Below are 14,894 nucleotides of genomic sequence, written 5' to 3' on the forward strand. Positions count from 1 at the left end.
GGATCACAATAAGTTAGACACAACAGAAGCAACTTAGCATACATGCACACACGTTGTTGTAAGGACTAGAATGTGTGAAGTTGCCCAGCACAAGGCCTGGGCACATAGTAGCTACTCAAAACATTACAGCCATTGTTGTTACTACATGAGGATAAATATTACTAACATTAACCCTTGCCAAATGGTCGGAGTTAGCAAGTTCATTTCAGAGCCAGAGGAACTGGGTCATGAAGAAGTTAGAGTTCTCTCTACTCAACAGGTTAGGGTTCCCTGGGAAAGGTAGTCCTGAGCTAGTTCTCTCACCTTTGGGTCCTTGTTGGGGGATTCTGATCTGAACAATAAGGGTTGCCCATGTAGGTGTGCAGTGGATCCATAAGAGTTCTTGTGGCTGAGATGACAGGGCCCCTCACATGTCTGTCCTTGCAGGCCTGGACCCCGCTGGACCAGAGTACACCAGAGCCAGCCTGGAGGAGCGTCTGGACCCTGGGGATGCCCTCTTCGTGGAAGCCATCCACACAGATACAGACAGTGAGCTTGGGGGGCGGGGGGGCGAATGAGCACAGGGCAGAGGCTAAGAGGCGGACATTTATCGGAGTGGCCCTAGGAGGAGACTTCTTCCCCTCTGAGTTTCTATTGCAGTGAGAAGTTTATCAGCATGATCTCAAAAGTCTCTTCCAGCCCTATCTTGCTCTGGGACTGAGATGAAATGATTTTATTTTTAGCCAGCATGAGACAGAAGGATTCTCATTTGTGGACCAAAACTGTTTAGTCATGAGTCTCACTCTGATTCAACACTAAGCCGCATCTGAGGTAGTGTTTGGAGGGCACTTCTGCCTGGCAGGCACACGGGAAACTCAGGCTGCTTTTTCAGGGTGAACATGCCTTGCCCCGAGGACACTGGGCCATTCCACTCCTGGGGCAGATGCTCAAGCCTGTCAGAACTTCTATCCTTCCCAGGAGATGAGGCCAGCCCTCAGTCCAGTGAAGAGTGAGAATTGCTGCCTCCAATAATGACAGACACAGGCAAGAACCCCCAATTCTGAATCTATCATAACCAGCAGGCACTCCTCCTCATTTCTGCTGCTGCTGCTGCTAAGTCGCTTCAGTCGTGTCTGACTCTTCGAAACCCCATGGACTGCAGCCCACCAGGCTCCTCCGTCCATGGGATTTTCCAGGCAAGAATACTGGAGTGGAGAAGCCATTGCCTTCTCCTCATTTCTACTCAATGTCAAATGCCCACAGAGTCTAGTGCCAGGCCCTGTGCTCAGGGTGTTGGGTACAAGAAAAAATTACATCTGTCTCTGACCACGAGAGTTTGCAATTCAACTGAGAAACAACCGTGTCTCATTTGGCTAGAAGCCTTTTTAGCATCCCGAACTCACAGATTCATGATTCTAGAAGAAGTTCATGTAGTCATATAACTCAACCCTCTCTTCCACCTCCATTCCACAGATAAGAAAACAAAGTCTATAGCCCTCTGCTTAGTTATTAAGTTAATTAACCATGTTAATTAGCAATGTTAGCCCTTTATGTTCCTAAATTTGCTAAATAGGTGACCCATTGGTCCCTATTTACTTCTCCTAGGCCTCTCAGTCCCCTTCAAAGTTGTAGCCACTACCTGATATGATAAAAGAAAAAGTTTTTCTTTTTTTGATAAAAAAATAACTTCCATTTATTCAGTTAGTCTTGATTGATCTATGTAGCAGGCACTAAGAATACTGCAATGCACAGGGCACCACACGGAACTTTCAGGCTAATAGGGAAAGCATTTGTTCACTGATTTGTTCAATAAATAAGTATTTGGTACTAACATAGGCTAGGTACCGTAGAGTAGGGAGAAGACGGGTAAAGGCCCTGCCTTAGTGGAGCTTACATACAAGTCAATAGACAAGATAATTCTACCTCGTGATTATGATAATGAGGGATATGGGAGAAGCGTATGTGACTTGGCAGGGGGTGTGGGGTCTACTTCAGATAGGATTATTGAGGAAAATCCGTCCAAGGAGGTGATGTTTGAGGTGAGATTTCATGGATGAGAATGAGCCAGCACTGGAAAGAGCTGGGAGAAGACCATTATAGATGGGGAGGACAGCCAAAATGAAAGCCTTATGGTGGGTGAGGGCGGGAAGGAGAACCATGTAGTTAGCATGCAGTGAGTCATGTGATGAGAAAATGGAGCAGGACCAGACTGGACATGGCAGGGAGTTTACATCTTATTCTCTGATCAATGAGAATAGGGCAGCGATTTGGATTCCTTTAAAAGATGACTCTGCTGGGCAGAGAGTGGACTGGAGGTGGGCAGTAAAGGAAGGCCCTTTGGAAGGTGTTTGCAGTGGTGGCCTGGATGAGGGGGCAATAGTGGCTGAGGCAAAGGTGGTGGGAGTAGAGATGGAGAGAAGCAGAAGGATTCAAAATATATTATGGAGGTACAACTGACCTGACATGATGGGCAAGGAGGCATTCTAGGTCATCACTTAAACCCTGGATAGATGACGTTAAAACAGTAACACACACTCCACTGCTTGCAATTGTGACAAATAATATGACAGAGAAAGTCATGGTTTTTGGCAGCTGAATTGGACTGATTTTGAGGGGTCAGATATTGCCACACTGATGGGATAAAGGCTACTATGTCACAAACTCATCTCTTTGTAGTCAGATTATATTTCTTCTAAGTCATAGAAGCACAAAAGCATGTAAGAGACTGGAAATGTGGTCTCACACATATATATCTGAACTGTTACTTAAAATAGAAACTATTCAACAAGGAAATTTACCAAGCTTATTATAACATTTACTGATTCATAAAAACTTAAGGGATATTTTTCTTGATTTTATTAGGCAAATATGAGTATCTTCTTATGAATTTATTCTTAGCTTCCTTTCAGCATGACAAAACCTCTTAGAAAACCATCTAAGGGCTAGTTAGTTCTGTCATCTTCTAGCATTTAGGAATAAGTGGGCCCCCATTCAGCACAGAGAAGGGGTGGGTGCCCAAGGTCAGACTTCAGACTCTGTGGCCAGTAAACCCTGCTATGGGGACCTGGAAAATGGCCCCTGAAGGAAGAGGGTAACAAGGTTCTGCCTTCTTGCAGATTTGGGCATTCGGATTCCTGTTGGACACGTGGACTACTTCATCAATGGGGGCCAAGACCAGCCTGGCTGTCCCACTTCCATTTATGCAGGTCAGAAAGCCAGAAATACTCAGTGTTTGGCTGCTCCAGAGACTGGACTTTATCAACAGGTTTTGTGTTGAGTCAGCCAGTGTGAGCCACAGGAGTCTTCCTGACAGTGTCCTTTGCTATGTCCCATCAAGCTTACTCAGCACTTATTGAATGGATGTCTATGGAGACAAGGAATTCTAGGGGAAGACTGCCTGAAATTAAAAGACTGCTCCATATTTAGGTTCCCTCCCTATGTCTTAGGCCCTACCATCATCCACCATCCCTCAACCAATAACCTCTCTTCTTCCTGGGCCCCACTTTGTGGCAGAGTCCACACCAGCTACATCCTTTGCAGTGCCGTGTTGTGTCAGAACCAGGCTGATGCACCCAAAGCTAGCTAGCTGAAGGTTCAATTCACTGCACGACCATTTCCCCAAACTAACTAAATTTAAGTTCTCCAAAATTGCTTTCAAGATAATCTTCTTGAATACATTCAATGAATATACATATCTTCTCTTCTAAGTTTTCTCTTCTGGAATGTTCTTTTTGGATGTATTGCTTATGTTCTTAGCATAATTTTAAACAATTTAAAATTTATCAAAAGCTAAGCATTAAGGGTTGTTTAGTCTTCTTATATTCTTCTCATGAATGTAGCTAACCTATCAACATTTCATACAGGAGTTTTGATTTCTGAATACTATGTTTTTAACCTTTTCCTGCTTTACCAAAATTTTATCATTTTAAAGATTCTTTTGACAATCGTGTTGAGTAACCACTAATCCAACTTATCAAATTCACTGATTTTCCAAATCATGTTTCTTTTAATAATTCATAATTTTTTCAGCAATTCTGATCAGATTGGATGGTTTGATTTTAATGGCTTTTAAAAATTTCTTTGCATTTTAGTTGGTCACTTTCAATTTTTTTCTTCATAACACAATTTGAGAAGGGTTTAGTTTGTGTCTTCCAGCTCCCTGTTGTAGCTAGAAGGGGGTTGGCCACGGACAGTGTCCCAACTATGGGGGAAGGGAAAATCCGCACACAGCTCAGGCTTGGTTCTGGTCCCGGTGAGGGGGTCCCAAGGTGAAGGCAGAGTATGAAGACCTTAAATGCTGGAGTTATGGCTCACTATGGACCTCCTAGCCCCAGCAAATTCATTCAGTGTGAATTATCACAAATTTTAAAATAGTCAACAACAACAATAACGAGAAACCAAGTGTTTGTTGTGTTGGGACATTTGGCAGATTCAGTGTGTCAGTCATTGGGTTGGCTTTCATAGATGGACCACGAGCTGCTGCTGACTCCCTCGATTGTCTCTTTATTGGATTGGGTTTAATGAGGTTGAATAAAATTGGTTGTGTGGGTGATGCTGAAGAAGGCAAAAATGTGCAGACCAATATCCATTTTGAGAAGTAGGGTCAGGATCGCCAACTGTTCATATGCTCCCATTTTCCAAAAGAGAATCTGCATGACCATGGAAGAATGGGTCTCTAAGTAAGCAATTTTATTGGTAAGTTAAGCTTAGTTAAAAGAAAAAAAAAAGAATCAATTCGAAAAAAATTAAAAACCATGTTCATCAATATTTCAAAAATGTGGCTTGGGGGGATATCCCATGTATTTATAGCCTGTTGGACTATAACGTTCAATAGAGTTACAGTAAGTAGCATGGAGGGAGTTTCCATGTGTCTTGAACTGAAACCTTGGTTGTGTCTTTTGGCCTTGTTCAGGCTACAGTTATCTGATCTGTGATCATATGAGGGCTGTACACCTCTACATCAGCGCCCTGGAGAACTCCTGTCCACTGGTGGCCTTCCCTTGTACAAACTACAAGGACTTCCTTGCTGGACAGTGTCTGGATTGTTTCAACCCTTTTCTTCTTTCCTGTCCAAGAATCGGTAAATGCTCCTCTTTTGACTCCCTCTGACAACTTGGGGAGAGTCCAAGCCTTGACACCTCTTCAAGTCCTGATCTCCCATGGTCAAAAAGTCTTTTCAAGCGGGGTAAAGAAAATTTAAGTAATATTCAAAATTCAGCTAGAAGGTGTTCTCGCCTTGAAGGTGGCCTTTAGCTTGCTGTGTCCCACCCCCCGCCCTCTGTAGTGCTTCGTGATGCCGTATGCACTCTGTGCACACCCTTCACACACACCGAGACCCTGACCCGCAAGTCCACCTCAGGATGCTCTCCAGAAGCATCAGTGTGGTCCAGACCCCCTGCACCCACTCTTGCACCTGATGCACACCACAGTCTTTGTGCACCATGGTCTTCCGTGCTAGGCCAGCCGTTCTCCAGTTCCTGATAGGCTTGAAATCCAAGTGCTATGGGGAAATCCCTAAGACTGGCACACATTGCCTGCCTTAGAGGTGTGAGGCCACGTGCCAGCTGGAGGGATTCCTAATTGCTGATTGACCTGGACACATTCCTGGAGGATCCAGGCTAGTCTGGAGAGAATGGCTCGGGAAGGCTGAGGGATCCAGCCTCAGTTCACCCTGTGCAGATCATTGTTGTGAATATCCTGGGGTTATCCAGCCTGAAGGGTTCCAGGAAAAACTCCTGGGTAATGTGTGGTTCCTCCCCCTCCTTCACTCTCCCACTTCCCACCCTCCAGCTGCCACTCAGAACTGCAGCAGCCTGCCATTGCTTATATGAATGAAATGAATATCAGCTTGACAAAATGTTAAAGTAGGTGTGGTTTCCCATAATAAAGCAAAACAACATTACTTCCTGCTCATCAGGCATATGTCACTGTTTCCCACGCATGTGATGGACCAGATGGTTAACAACCACTTTACACTCTCTGCTCAGCCTCATCTCCCACGAGATTTTCCCTTTTTCCTAAACACCTCAGGGATGCTAACTACTCATACTTCCAAGAATATTTTTCATGTTTCCTCACCCAATATCCCTTTGCCCAGACTATACTTTCTGCTTGGAAAGCCCTTCTCCAACTTATCAACCATTTTCTTAAGCTCAAACACTTCCTGTGCTCCAATGCACAGGATACAAATACCACTAAAAGAACTGTCATATAGATTGTCTTGCAAGTTGGAGACATCATTTCATAATTTCATATACATACCCCTTGGGAGTGGGCCAGATAATCTAAAGAATGTATCTGCTGTCTACTTGTGTGTTTATCCCTGTCTGGATGGAGTTGCTGTATTCCAGGACTCACTACAGTTGTTTGTAGAATGAACGGGTGCATGAATTAATCACTGAAAGGCTGGGTGCCACCGAACCCTGAAATGGCCTCCTCAGGGCCCTGCTGTCTTTGCTTCTTTATCTCCAGGGCTGGTGGAACAAGGTGGTGTCAAGATAGAGCCACTTCCCAAGGAGGTGAAGGTCTACCTGCTGACCACTTCCATGGCTCCGTATTGTGGTGAGTAGGGAGGAACGCCCTGCTCACCTCTGCCAGTTTGCTGACCTGCTGAGTCCAGGGCTCCATCCTGGGCTATGTCCAGCCCAGTGTGGTAGCCAAAGTGGGAGGTGAAGAACGGGGGCAAAAAGGTCATGGAAAGTGAGAGGTGGAGGGCAGCATCTCCTGGGCTTAGATAGAACCCAGACTCATCAGAGCCAGCCCAAATCATTGCTCCATGGATAAGAACCTGGGGGCATCTTATCCTTCGGTCAGTATACTGACCTTCATTCCTCCTACCCCACCATGGAATCCTGCCCTCCAGTGTGGGCTCTCCCTCTAGGGTGGTATTTGGGAGAACCTTTTGGATTTCTTCTTCCTGCACACATTTCCCCCTCCTCATTGCCCACCCAGCGTGTCTCCACTCTAGCAGCCTTCCTACGTCAGGGTTCATGAGGAATACTGAACCTTCACATATATATTTCAACTGTTTACTGTGGCTCCTAACCACTGCATTTCACTGAAGCTAAGATGCCAGTGATCGTGAATGATGACTAATGTGAGAGAAAAGGGTGTCTTAGAATCTATAACATAAATTAAAGGCCAAACCATCCTCCTTCCTATAGTATTTGCATCTTATCTAGGTTGGCTATACTTCCTAATTTTTTTTTTATCCTGGAGTCCTGTCTGCTTTATTGTGTGTTCAGAATAGAAGTATGCTGGTTTGGGTGGGAAATTATATGACCACCCTAATTCTAAATGATTTTTTGATCACTGGTGTCTGGCTGATTGTTGGAGGGATCTTTGTGGCCATACCTTCCTGGTAGAGCCTGAAGTTCAGGCTCTGTGGTCACCCAAACCTGAATTGTTCTCGAATTCTCTGTTTACCTGCTGTGTGGTCAGGAGCAGCAAGTTCCTTAATCTTTCTGAACTTCTACATACTTATGTGGAAAACAGTCCTTATTTCAAAGAATTAATTGTGAGGATAAAATAAAATACGTAGTACACAGGCAAACACTGCACAGTGACTGGATTCAGTAAGAATAATTCCCTTCCCTCTGACAATGGGAGAATTTGGAAGCTGAGATGAGGGTGTTTGTAACTTCATTCGAGAGAATTCATGGCTACTTCTTAAGAATAAAGTGGGTCAGCTGTGGGCTTTTCACATCCATCCTCTCCTCTGACAACCCAGCCCCGAACAGTTGTATGCCCAAGGCTCCATGGGAGGGTGAAGAAGTCAGGATTCAACTCCGGTCTTCTGACTTCAAAATCTTTACCCTTTCCACGCCATCATCGCTTGCCTCCACCACTCATATCTCTGACCCCTCTTCCGAGAACCTGCTCTTTCCAGTCGTCTTTCTCAGTTACTCTGGGGTCCTTGCCGCTGCTCAGAGGTCAGCCTGAGGCAGGATGCTTTGTCTGGGTCAGAGGCAGGGCTGCAGGGACCCGACTTCCCATTTCTACTTCCAGCTCCAGGGCAGCTTTGTGGTGCCGCCTCCCCATCTAGACAGCCAGGGAGCCTGAGGCACACCTGAAGGTTGAAGGCATTTTTAGATCCCTGCTGAGGGGAATTCACTGAACCAGACTTTTTCTGTTTCATATTTGTTGTGAGATCCCCTCCCCATTGCCCCAGAAGTATGGTTATGTCTGTTCAAAGACCTCAGAGGGGCCTGCATCCTCTGAGCCTTCCATTCTGAGCATCAGAGTTGGGCCTCTCCTCTCCTGGTGGGAGGGTATGGGTCGCCCACCTGGTACCATCCATCTCATCCACTCCCAGGTCTCTGTGGCACCGAGCTCCCACTCCCCAGCACTCTGACCTGCCTCAGCCTCAGCACTGCTCACTAGGACAGCTGTCACCCTTGGCTTCTGCCAGGCAAGTGCCAGCATGGACAGAGAATCTGCTCCCAAAAAATCATTTTTCCAAAAATACTATTTTCCTCTTGTAGAGCAACGTTTCACCCAAAGTGTTTTCTCTCCATCACCCCGTTCCTCACAGTGTACTGTGAGGTGACGTTGGGGGTTACTGATTGCACATGAAGGAAGTGAGGCACAGAGAGGTTTGGTGACTTAGGCAAGACAACACAACTGGTGAGCGGCAGGGCCTCAGCTTGGATCCAGTTCTCCTGGCAAACCACCCAGGGCTCGTGTGCTGTTGCCCTTGTCACGCCCAGAGCAGGTAGGAATTTCACTACCAGTTCCCATCCACCAATGTTAGCAGACCTGGCCCTCCTAGGGCTTCCAGAGTAATCAGAGAAGAGATAAGCAGAACCTTAGGAAACTGTCTGGATCACTGATATCTGCTGGTAAAGTGATATATCCAACTCAGCACAGAGAATTAGATTCCTAGAGCTATGTAAGGTAGACTTTTTTTTTTTCCCACATTGTGATTATCCACTCCTGTTCAGCCCTTGCCCGTCAACATAACACACTGCATCCACAGTAAACAACCAAGAAAGAGAGACAGGGGGGACGTGGCAGCTGATGTTCTCCTCTGTGGAGGGGCAGAGTGCAGTGCTCTCCTGTCTTCTTGTGGGTTCTTGGCAGGAGTCCAGTTGCTAACCCCATGAGCCTATATGGATCACATCATTACTTCAACTTGGGCTGTCTCCCTAAATCCACTTAGTCCCTCCTCCCAATATTCACCCATAAAACAAACAAATGAAAAAGTACAGGTAGGGGTGAGGTGAAGGACTACCTCTCTAGCTATGTCCCAACCACCAAAGGAGTCTGTGAAAATGCTCAGAGACCAAAGTCAGAGCCAGGGGCCGCCAGATGGGCTTACCCTATTGAGGAAGGGCTAGGGTGTTGGGGAAGCTGCAATCCTTCTTAACCTCTCTTGACAGAGGGACTGCAGACCAGGGGTATCACCATGAACCAGGCTGCTCACCCAGTCTGTGCAGACAATACCAGCTTTGAGAGCCCCAGTTTCAGTGCTGCCCAGGAGGGAGGAGATGCCACACAGGACCCCAGCCACCACACGGAGGGCCACAGTCATCTCCTGCACACATGGTGTATTTCCTGACACTGTGCGCGTGCTAGCGGGGAGGGGCGTTGCTATATTTTATGAGTTAATTATTTAGTATAAGATAGACACTGGTTTTCAGAATCACACCATCAGGATAATGTTGCCAAACAGAGAGGAGAAGCACATTCTAGGAGTACAAGTAATAATAAAAACTATCACGTATTGAATGATTCCTAGGCACTGACACTGTCTAAGGACTTTATATGTATTAACTCATTTAATTCTCATTCAGAACTGTGAGGTATGTAATTTTGTTATCCCAATTTACACTTGGCAACAGAGGATGATATAGTTAAGATAGCATCACCGACTCAAAGGACAAGAATTTGAGCAAACTCCAGGAGATTGAAGGACAGGGAAGCCTGGTGTGCTACAGTCCATGGGGGTCTCAAAGAGTAGAACACAGCTGAGCTGCTGAACACAATTTAGGCTTGAGGAAGCAGAGAACCTGTGATTGACTGTGCCCAGTCACACAGCTGCTAAGTGTTAGAGTGAGATTTCTAACTGCTGTGCTGCTCTCCGGGATTTTTTATGCATTGCACCCACCGACATCTGGCCCTGTTGTCTGCTCTGCTTTGGTTTCCCAGTGCATCACAGCCTCGTGGAGTTTCACTTGCAGGAGCCAAGAAACAAGGACACCTGCATCACGGTCACTTTCCTTAGCAGCAGTGTCACCTCCTCGGTCAAGATCACCATGTACGTAAGTGTCCCGTGTGGCTGGTTTCTCTCCTATTTACATACATGCACAGACATCCCAGGACATGCTCTGTGTGGTCACTGATGGGTGGGCGGAGCCAACTGGGCCAGGGGTGGGGGTGAGGGTGGCACGTACCACAGATGGACCCACAGACACATGCCAGGCAACTGTTCCAGGTTCAGGATGAGTATTGGGCCCAAGCAGAGTGTATTCAGACAATAGCAGGCAGGCAGCAGTAAGGGGACATCCCAACAGAGGGGTGAGAATGTGGGGACTAGGCCCCTGACAGGACATTGTGTCAGGAATTCGGGCAGGGGCATCAGAGATGCCAGCAAGTAGGAGGACCTTGGCCACTGGCCCAGGCAGGGCTGGTGAGAACCTGGGAAGCCCCTACTCCTGGGCGGAGGGATGGGGGAGTGAGGAGGGGGGCTATCAGAGTGAGTTACTAGAGCAGACTCCCAAGCAGAGGGTAACTTAGCCAGGGAGTGCCAGGTGAGGGCCAGCGGGGTTGATGCCCAGTGGTGCCAGTCCCTGGAACTGGGGCTGATTTCCTTCCTTTTGTGGAGTCACACTTGAGCCAAGCAGCTGGTGGGACCAGGCTTGAGGCGAGAGGTTGGAGAGCCTCAACTGTAGGGAGCTGCAATCCTGGCTGCTGCTGCTGCTACTAAGTCGCTTCAGTCATGTCCAACTCTGTGCGACCCCAAAGACGGCAGCCCACTAGGCTCCTCTGTCCCTGGGATTCTCCAGGTAAGAACACTGAAGTGGGTTGCAATTTCCTTCTCCAATGGATGAAAGTGAAAAGTGAAAGTGAAGTCGCTCAGTCATGCCTGACCCTTAGCGACCCCATGGGCTGCAGCCTAACCAGGCTCCTCCGTCCATGGGATTTTCCAGGCAAGAGTAGGGGACAGCACCTCAGCCATGGTGCTTTTTTCTTTAAAAAGCCATTGATTAGTTACTCACAAGCGGCAGGAGGCAGACTAACCAGATACATCTCTGCCTCAGTCAGGGTTCAGTCTGGAAACTAGAGCCCAAGCCAGGCAGTCCAACAGAAGGAATTTAACACAGGGAGCTAATTACAAATATGTTGGGAGAACTGAAGATCCAACAGAGGATGGGGAAGCAATGCAGAGCTCAGCAATAGGAGTCACTCCCACTCCAGGGCTACAGGGACAAAGCCAGGTGGTGTTGGGAGAACCGAGTAGGGATCGGGGGTGGGAAGGGTAAGTGATTGGCAGGAGCTCAGATTCACTGCCTGAAGCAGCCTCCCACTCATGCCTGGGAGCCTGAGGAAGGTAGCTTCCAGCAGGAGGGGTGCAGTGCAAACAGGGGTGTGATCAGTGCCCATACATGCAAATGCACAATTGTCAGCAGTGACAGGGGCTATGAGAACAAAGAAGATAGAGCCTGGCTAAGTGTGGAGAAATAATGTTTGAGTAGAGTTCTGAAGGGTTTGCAGGATCCTTCCCTCAAGACCATGGGTTCGTGAGATGTGACCCTGGGAGCAGTGGTATCAGGCATGGGGACAAAAGGCTGGGGAGGGGGGGGTTAGTCAGGGCCAGACCGTGCCACCCCTGGAGGACAGGAGAGGGACTTGGGGTTTTATCCTGAGAGCAGTTTGGAGAGCTGCTGGAAATTTTAAACAGGAGAGTGACAGGATCAGATCTGGGTTTGGAAACACTTCTCGGGCTTCAGGGATGCACATTAACTGTGCTGTCAGGGAAGATGAGTTTCCTCTTGGAGGAGTGCACGTCTGGGCTACCAAACACTCTGCCACCAGGCAGGGTTCCAACTCTCCCAGGCCACACAGCACAAGACAGAGGGCAGTCAGGACCCCACATAGCCCTGGGGTGCCCACGGAAGCCTTGCAAATGATAGCTGAGTAATTTTCATTAGGTCAGTTCAAGATCATGTTAACTTCTACAAGTATGTTTCTACCACCTCTCCAACCCACCTCTCTGTTGGGTAGATGAGCCAATACTTGCAGGAATCATGATAATGACTCTGGCTGATTGTTAGACTTACCTGGAGAGCTTTAAAGACTGCTGATAGCAAGCCCCGCCCCAGGCCAGTCACAGTAGAATCTCCAGGCATGGCCTCACCTCCTACACTTTGAGAAGCTTCCTGAGTAATTGGAATGGATATCCCAAGATTTCTTCTTCTTCTCCCCAAAGAGACTTGCATTACTGTTTTGAAGAACATGATTACTTCAGTTCCTTGGGTTTTGTTTCTTCTTGCAGAACAGAAATTGAAAAGAAGGGAAGGGGGTTTATGTGTGGTCTTTCCCCTACTTTTTATAAATTTGTGAAACCCCAAGATTTCCTTCCAATTAGAAAATGGACCCAGGTCAAGTCCCCAGGCCACCACTCACAGTGTCCTTTATAGTACTTCTAGTTTCCAAGCTTTCCATCCAAGCAGCCTCTTAAAGTGAACAGTTTTGTTATTTTTCCTCTGAAATAAACACTTTTGAAATCAAAAGAAAAAAAAATGGAATAGCTTTTATACAAAGTTTTATGGGATCTTCCTCAAAAGGACAAAACAAACTATATGACTAACCCTGGGTTAGAAAGTACACACAGAAGACATTTCCTCAGCACACAGAGGCCAGAAAGGAAAGGGAAACCATGCTCGGCTTAGACAACACCCGATGGCATTCTGAGGGCAAAGCAGCACCCTCGGGAGCTCCCTCTTTCTCACGGTCCCTCTTTCTGAGCCCAGAGGAGCCTGCCCCTGAGGGGCAGCTCAGGGCAGGGCACAGGGAGCAGGGGCTGAGGCTCAGACCTAGGGCTGGGTGACACCAAAGCCGCAGCCGGAAAGAGACCACACCTGGACTCCACCCCAGCTCTGATCGGCCTCAAGGCCTATTACTCTTGGCTGGAAAATCCCATGGACAGAGGAGCGTGGTTGGCTACAGTCCACGGGGTCGCAGAGTCGGACATGACTGAGCGACTTTACTTTCACACTTTCACACATTCATACTCAGTCTGAATAGAGAGAGTAGTCTTCACACAAAATTCTTGGAACTCAACATCCTAGAAGAGACCTCTGCTTCCAGCTAGACGGACCCGAGAGTAAATATCTTCACTAATCTGAATTTAGATCATCACTAACTAGGACCCTTACCCTGATGTGTAAATCCAGGACCTATTGCTTTGCTGCAGGGTCCACCTGTTTACTTTCCAAAAACAACACCTATTTTTTGCTTCATGTTCAAAGCTGTGGGTTGTGGGCGAGATGCTGGTAAGGATGATGCAGAGGACTGTGTGCCCACCTCCCAGGAACTAACTGACCAGGCTACCCACAGAGCCCATGGGAGCCAAGGGGAAGCCAAGGTCAAACATGTGACAGTAAGTTACTTTCCCTTTCCCTTCCAGACCTAGACACCAGCGTGTTGGGAAAGGAGTCCTAGCTCACCCCAGCCCTCAGTGCCAGATAAACCAGGTGAAACTCAAGCTTCAGGCTTCCCACCGGGTTTGGAAAAAAGACCAGACGATCATCATCGGGAGGTTCTGCACTGCTCCTCTTCCTGTCAATGACAAGTAAGCCCCAGATCCACCCCACCCCAAACACAGCCACCAGGACCAAGGCTGACCTCAGATGTGACACTTGTTGAGGTGCAGTTTTATCATGAGGGTAAGCTTCCTTGATGGGGAGATGACAGACACCCAGGGTGTCCTGAACCTCCTGCAGGGCCATCTTGGGTTGGGATGCTAAGAAGCCAAAGAGGGTGGACTTTAATTCCCCATTCCCACTTTAATACAAGAAACTCCATTTTATCTATATGTTTTATGTATCTGTTCTATTTAGTTTCTCTGTAAAATTTTTTTGAAACAAAGATTGCTCATTGCATATTTCCTCTTCTTCAGCCTCTGCTGGTCACAGTCATGGGTGTGAATCTGGAATTCCTATCCCCTTTGCACCACCTCTAGCAGGCATTTGGAGTACGTCTTACCACACCTGGCCCTTGGAGGACAGGGGTGGACTCCTGTAGTAATCGTCCCATAGATGATTGTAGCTCTGACACCAGTGAAACACAAGGTCTCACAATTCTGAACCTTCTCTCCCGACCCGCCAGGAACCTGCCCTGAGCACACACCCTCTTGTTTCTCTTCTCTTGCAGCAAAAAGATGGTCTGCTTACCTGAGCCAGTGAACTTACAAGCAAGTGAGACTGTGTCTCATGACCTGAAAATAACCTGTATATAGTATATGGGCAGGATACAGCCCCCTGGATTGGGAGTGGGGGATGATGGGCATTCAACTTATTCTAAACCATTTAAGACTAAGAAAGAATGCAGAAGTCTTGTTTACTTTCTCCATAAATAGCCACCTTAGAGGGGAGAGAGGGGGCTCATTTTACAGAGCCTTATCTCCATTGTCAGTTGAAAGAGTTTTACAAAGACACCATTTCAACCTTCCTATTCATGCTTAACTGCAATTGCCCCATATGCTTGGACAACTGTACCTAGGATTCAGTAGAAACATATACAGGAGAAATACTTTCTTTTTTTTCAAATAAAACTATGGAATATCTGAATCATTCAATTGTTTTATTGGAATTAAATTCTGTTATGTACAAAACTGTGATTTACAATCTACATGATTGGAGAAAACATTAGATGCTGAATACTCTGCATTAAAATAGCAACTGAAAAGAAGT

General features: G+C 47.0%; 1 protein-coding gene across 7 annotated transcripts in view; it reads left to right on the forward strand.

Annotated features, from left to right (window-relative positions):
* The window catches only part of PLA1A (phospholipase A1 member A), a 48,069-nt gene that overhangs the window by 15,113 nt on the left and 18,062 nt on the right, over positions 1-14,894 (forward strand). For 3 of the 7 annotated variants that reach the window (XM_061398027.1, XM_061398436.1, XM_061398370.1), the window contains 7 exons: positions 427-528; positions 3,096-3,185; positions 4,892-5,059; positions 6,451-6,540; positions 10,129-10,237; positions 13,610-13,774; positions 14,356-14,779. In XM_061398027.1, the coding sequence (XP_061254011.1) occupies positions 427-528; positions 3,096-3,185; positions 4,892-5,059; positions 6,451-6,540; positions 10,129-10,237; positions 13,610-13,774; positions 14,356-14,440 (809 nt within the window). In that variant the 3' untranslated portion in view covers positions 14,441-14,779. Of the gene's footprint in view, positions 1-426; positions 529-3,095; positions 3,186-4,891; positions 5,060-6,450; positions 6,541-10,128; positions 10,242-13,609; positions 13,775-14,355; positions 14,780-14,894 lie in introns of those variants that run through there. The other 4 variants (XR_009732815.1, XM_061398094.1, XM_061398294.1 and 1 more) reach the window with 3 other exon arrangements.

This window comes from Bos javanicus, chromosome 1 (genome assembly GCF_032452875.1).
Source record: "Bos javanicus breed banteng chromosome 1, ARS-OSU_banteng_1.0, whole genome shotgun sequence".
Classification (NCBI taxonomy): Eukaryota; Metazoa; Chordata; class Mammalia; order Artiodactyla; family Bovidae; genus Bos; species Bos javanicus.